Source organism: Macaca mulatta, chromosome 7, assembly GCF_049350105.2.
Source record: "Macaca mulatta isolate MMU2019108-1 chromosome 7, T2T-MMU8v2.0, whole genome shotgun sequence".
Lineage (NCBI taxonomy): Eukaryota > Metazoa > Chordata > Mammalia > Primates > Cercopithecidae > Macaca > Macaca mulatta.
The window spans coordinates 161,560,216-161,566,215 of record NC_133412.1 but is presented as its reverse complement, the minus strand read 5'-3'; the positions used below and the strand labels follow the sequence as shown (position 1 = coordinate 161,566,215).

At 53.7% G+C, this 6,000-nt stretch overlaps 1 protein-coding gene across 2 annotated transcripts in view; it reads left to right on the top strand.

The window, feature by feature from the left end:
- Positions 1-232: 232 nt before the first annotated feature.
- Positions 233-6,000, top strand: part of KCNK10 (potassium two pore domain channel subfamily K member 10) — a 145,073-nt gene continuing 139,305 nt past the window's right edge. The window contains 1 exon segment of one of the 2 annotated variants that reach the window (NM_001261558.1): positions 233-735. In NM_001261558.1, coding sequence (NP_001248487.1) covers positions 696-735 — 40 coding nt within the window. In that variant the 5' untranslated portion in view covers positions 233-695. 2 annotated transcript variants of the gene reach the window in all.

The following is a 6,000-nucleotide window of genomic DNA, read 5'->3' as shown; positions in this document are numbered from 1 at the left end:
AACAATCCAAGGCAGAGTAATGAATTTAGTCTAATATTCGTGAATTCAAAGTAGATTCTAATCAGACCGTCTCCTCCCTCTTCTGTTTGCAGAACTGGCACTAAACAGGATTCCCCAAGCTGCTTCATCACTCCCTGCCGTTCGCTGTCCCAGGAAATTCTCGTGCCTCGCCCCGGCATCCGTGTTCGACTCTTCTCTGGCTGAGCTGATCATTGCCAGCCACCCCGAGACTCCCCACGCGGCAGGCAGCATCTCCTCCGGTCTCACAGCCACCCCGGGCTGGAGCGTGGGGAGGGGGTAAGGGAGCCAGCCAACTCGGGGAAACTTCGTCGCCAGAGATGACTGGGGTTTTCGGGCTTTCCCAGCCTTCCCATGCCGGACCACACGGCATTCATTAAAGTGGTGCAGCAACTATTGCTGCGCTTTGGCCGGGCAGGTTTTGAGCTGCAGAGACCCGTGCGCCCGACAGCAGCGCTTTGCCACCCAGTGCACTCAAGACGCGGCGGCCGCCAGGCCGGGTCTTCTGCTGGGGGACGACGAGCGCGGGGAGACTTTGCGCCACGATGTTTTGTTTTCCTGCCGCAGGAAAGCTAGGCAGTCTGTTTCCACCGGACTTAACCCGCCTGAAGCAATAGCCATGGAAGTTGCAGCGGCACAGAGGGAGACGGAACCGCTTGGCGCGGCATCTTTTTTGGATGTTTTTTCTCTACACAGACGACTTCTTTCCTTCCTTGGGTAAGTGAAGGCCAGCCTGTAAATAACCAAAGGGTAGAACCGAAGGGGATGAAAAGGGATTGCAGTAGCCCAAAGGGCTAAGTTTTCTTGGGAGGAGGTCTCCCTCCATCCCCACTCCATACAGTCCATTCCAAATACGCAGTAGAGAAGGAGTTGTGTTTGATTTCAGGCACGTTGTGGGAAACGGTACTGGGATTTATTTACCTAATTTTGGTGGATTTTTTTGGGGGGAGTCACAAACTTGTTTTTGTCTACATTCTGAGAAGGAGAATGAAAGTGGAGGTGAGAGAAAGCTCCAGAGGTTGGAAGTGGGGAAATGAAAGGAGGGGGCGGTATCCAGTGATTAAGCAGAGAGATCATCCTAAGGGCCAATGACTAGTGCACGTCTTCAAGGCAGACCAGGAGCACTAGACACTGATCCTGCTCCCTACCCTAATAGAGTCTACCCCAACCTCCCCATCCCCAGCCCTCCCCTCATAACCATCCTGCTGTTGCCATTCTGGGGAAGGTCATTATTACCGAGGGCCCCAAATAACTTTTAATGAGGACCTGCAACCTGTCTTGTACCCAAGTGATGCTCAATAAACGTTTGTTGATTGGCTGAATGATGTTGCATTCTAAGGGTGCATTTCTTGCTACAGAAATTTGCCTTGGACACTGAACTAAATCCTGGAAGCAGAACCCAGAACACAACGATAGCTCAATTCATTTTGCAAAGGAAGAGGGCCTGGAGGCTTAGAAAATATCATATTTAGACCTTCATTACCCAAACGAAACCATCAGACAGGTTCAGGGTCAGATTCATGGGTCTGGGGACTGGATGAACTCACAAGGTTCTGGCATGGAGAGCATGGACCTTTGTGTCCTACAAACTTGGGTTTGAATCCCCATATCGTGACCTTGGGAGTCTTTCTTTATCTCTCTGAGCCTTGATCTTCTCATCTGTAAAAGGAGACCAGTTATAGCTTCTGCAAAATGATGTAACAAAGATGAATGGAGAGGGAATATGAGATGGTGAGGGGGAATTCAGTAAATGTCAATCATGCCTCCCCATGTTCTGATGACTCAGGAGAGGGTATCTTTCTCCGCTGATACCCCTCTCTGGCTCTGATGCAGGCAAAAACACTGTATTGCAGTGTCTGTGCTAGAGTCCAGCTGCCCGTGAACAGTTAAAGAGAAGAGTGCAGAGTGAGGTTCGAAAGCCTTTCTTAGAAGCAGCTCCCTCTGGACTTGAGAACAGAATTTACATACACACTGGTGTCTCCGGGCAGGACTGGGAGAAACAGAGATTCCTTGTTTGTTTGATTTCTATGTCTTAGCCATCCTCCCAGTCCTAGTAGAGAGAGGCAAAGTGTGGTTACAGGGTCCAGGGAAGATGGTTCTGAAGCACCCGGGGAACCTGCCTAAAGGGCTGAAGAGTCAGAGTAGCACCATCAGATTGGTACCGGTTTTGCCTGAATGGGGTTTGCAGAGAATTCAGGGCTCCAGCCTGAGTGACAAAGCACTCACCTTTCCTACAGACCACAGCGGACCTCTGTAGGTCTTGTTCTTGGACCCAGAAACCTTGATGTGATAGTGAGGGATGGATGATGAGAAAGATGCTGCTGACAGAGGGCTCCCCAAAAGCCTCAAGGTGCCCTAGAGTGGCATGCAACTCAGAGATCAGCTGCTAGTGTGGGATTTTAGAACCCCAGCTGGCAGGCATGGGAATGAGCTGGGCAATTTCTATGAGTAAGTAAAGGCAACAACAATCTAACAGGACCTTATGGCACTAAATAGTAAGCCCCATGAAAGCAAGATCTTTATCTTATTCTCTGCCATAAGGCCAGCACATAGCACAGTGATGGCACTTGGAAGGGGTTCAACATATATGTTGAATGAACAACAAATTTTAGTAAGCTTATCTAGAAGCCAGAGTAGGGGTTTAAATTACTTCCTGTTCAACACTGCAGCATGCAATTCATGTCTTCATTTAGCAAGTATTTCTTGAGCATCTACTACGTGTAAGGCTCCGTTGCGAGGCATCCGAAGCAATCTGTCAGCATCATTCATGTTGATACTCAGAGCGACCCATTCAAGAGCACCTCAGCACCACCTGGCTTTTCTGGAGACTGAGGCCCCACCACAAACGCCTGTGGGCTTTCAAGCAGGGGCAGTGAGAGGGTATTAGATAAGTGCTCCAGGTTTAGCCCCTTTCCGGGAACAGATCTGGGTCCCTTCGCATCTTCCCGGCTGGGTCCCAGGCTCCCGGGGCCGCCGCTTCCACGAGCTGCCAGGTCTTGGCAACTCCGCTTTCCTCGGGGGCCGCCGTACCTCTCTCAAGCCCCCTTTCCAGCCAACGACCAGCGGCCCCAGTCCGGCTGCAGGTAACTTGGAAAGGGATCAAGCCGCGCCTGGGGAGCGAGCTTCCCCGGGCGGGGAGGGCGCAGCAGACGCGGAGCGGTCCCAGAACAAAAGGCTCATGGCTGGCACGGGCCTCCTCGGAGTGCGGCAGGGACGTGGGTTCGGGACTCAGGCGAGAGAGCCAGGGGCTGGAGGAAAAAAATGAAGTGAGAAAAGAGGAGGGAGACCCCAGGGTGGGAGCGGTGAGAAGAGGTGACCCAGGGGCTGAGGTCTGCGGCGGGGCCGCAGCCTCCCTTCCTCCGCCTCCTGCAGCGCCTTCCAGGCAACCAAGCGTGTCTCCGGCTGCAACTCCAGCAAGCGCGCCGCGGCCGCCTCCACGCCCGCCCGCCGGCCGGCCGAGCCAGTAAGTAGCCGCGCCCCCGCCGCTCGCTCCCCGCCCCTCCGCGGCTTCCCCGCCGCCGCCCACCGCCTCCCGCCGTCCCGCGGGCAAGTCCGCGGCCGCCTCCTGCTGCCCCGGGCCGGGTGCCGGGAGCTCAGCGCGCCTTCCCGACTGGTCGCCTCGGTCCGCTGCTCGCCCTGCTCTCTCCTGCCAGGGCGCGGCGTCTGGGGCGCGCCACGGGGAGGGTAGCCCTCGCCGCGCGCTCCCCGGGCGCCGCGCCACCTCTACATCCAATGGCTTTCGGGGAGCGGGAAGTGGGGGGCGTCGCCGGGGGCGAGGAGCCGCGGCCGGGGTAGGGCGTGTGCGCTCAGCGCGGCCGAGCGAGGCTGACGTGCCCGCCCAAGCGCGCGCCCGGGAGTGTATGTGCGGATGTGTCTGTGTGTGTGTGCGGGAGTGTGTGCGCACACGCCTTCGGGGGCTGGAGTGACACTGCAGTGGGCTTCTCCCTAGCCCCAGTCTTCCGACTGCTTAGCCCCTAACCTGCCGGCACCGCTTTCGGGAAGCAGCTTGGCTCTTCCATCTTCCCAAGCCTTCCTCTCCATCCTTTCATCCACCCCTCGCCAATCTTACTTTTTCATTTACCCACGGGGCCGCGGCCGGCCACCCCCTAGCCGGTGCAAACACCCAAGCCGTCTCCAGTTCTCCCCCAAGCCAGTATTTTCCCACCTGTCTTTTTCTGGGGTTTCTCCACGAGCCAGTCCAAGGCTCCCCCATCCTCGGAAATTGTTTTGTTGGACTGCTAAACCGAGGCGTGTAAAGCTTGAGGACTTTATTATTATTTGGGTTCTTTTCATTTCTTCCCCTTCTGGGCAACGGAGCAATGAAATTTCCAATCGAGACGCCAAGAAAACAGGTGAACTGGGATCCTAAAGGTGGGTATTTCCTACTTTTGGCTGCCCTCGCCCTGCCTCTGTCTCCGGCGTGTGCGCGCTTCCTTGAGTGGAAGCACTCTCTCTTCTGGCAGCGTGTGTCCTGAGGCTGGGAAATGCGCCTGGGAACTGCAGCGCGGGTGGGAGGAGGGCGGAGGCAGCGTGGGTTCCGAACCCAGATAGTGCCTGTCATTACCACATAATCATTGTCCGTCCTGGATTGTCTCCAGATCTATTTAGATAGACCAAGCCGACTGTTTGGTTTGAAATTGCAAGTGTCGGTATTTGCTTTTGACTTTGAGTGTGCGAGTGTGTATGTGTGTGTGTGCGTGTGTCCTTTGTTTCTGGTGATCTTTGTCTCTCTGGCAGATGGGTGGGGTGCCTCCCCCTGGACCTGGAGCTGCGCCGCATGCCCGGGTGTCCTCAGTGGGAAAGGTTTCCTGGCAGCAAGTGGGGCTCGAGTTGCAGCAGCCGTCCCTAGGGGTGGGCCCTTCTCGCAGGGCATGCAGAATAATGGAGCCCACAGGGCCTCCTGAGTCTTCGTTGAATCTTATTACCAAACCTAGCAGCTAGTTAGGCTCAGGTCAGAGTAGAAGCGGAGGAGGGGTGGCTTGTGAGAAGGGTGGGGCTGGCAAGGCATCAGGGAGGGGCACGAAGTGTGCCTGCTCAAGCAGTGGTGTGGTTTGCATGCTTTTACGAATGTTGGATCAGGTTTCATCCACGCAAAAGGGAGCGATTAAGACGGATTTGTGTGTGCCTAGCGTCGGCCACCGTGTCTGTAATTAGCATACAGATGTTAAGGCTCCAAGGGAATGATCAGTATGGGAGCAGAACAAGTTGGAACCGCGTGTCCAGTTGTGACAAGAATGCTCTTTAGCATTTCTCTTAGCTCATCTGACAACTGTGTCAGGCGAGGCAACGCCTCTGTGTGTATTGGGATCGAAATTTGTTTATTTGGGGTGCGTGTGTGTTTAATGTTCTTTATGAGTGCATTTCTTCTTTTTCTCCAGACTGGAGAGAAGAAACCTTATTTGTTGAGTAAATGTCTTAGGAATTGACTGGCTGTTGAAGAGTGCATGAAGAGATATTGCCTTTTTTTAAACACCGAGGTTGTTACGTCTTAAATACAGCCCAAACCTTTTATTTTGTCTCTACTTGAAATCTCTGGAAATATAGAGGTCTGCTTTTGCTTTTCTGGGGGGAGAATCCCTGAAAAACATATTTGTTAAATGCCTATTGCATACTAAGCACTGTCCTAGGCACTGGAGATACAGTCAGAACAGGAAAGACAAAAGCTCTGTGTTGGAGTTTACAGTGAGGAAGACAGACCTAAATCAGTCATTGCATGGAGGAATGCATACTTCAAAGTTTATGTATGCTCCAAGGAGAGCATCAGAGGTTTAAGAAAGTGTCTGATAGAAGAGATTGACAAGGACCGGAGAAGGCTTCCCTGAGGAGATGACACTTGGACTTAGGCCTGGAGGATGTATGGGAGTTAATTGTCTAAGGAGGAGGGGAATTGTTGCAGAAAAGGGAACAGCAAGTGCAAAGGGCCTGAGGCAGAAGAGGCATGTGTATTTGATGAACTGAAAGAAGGTTCCCATGGCTACTGAA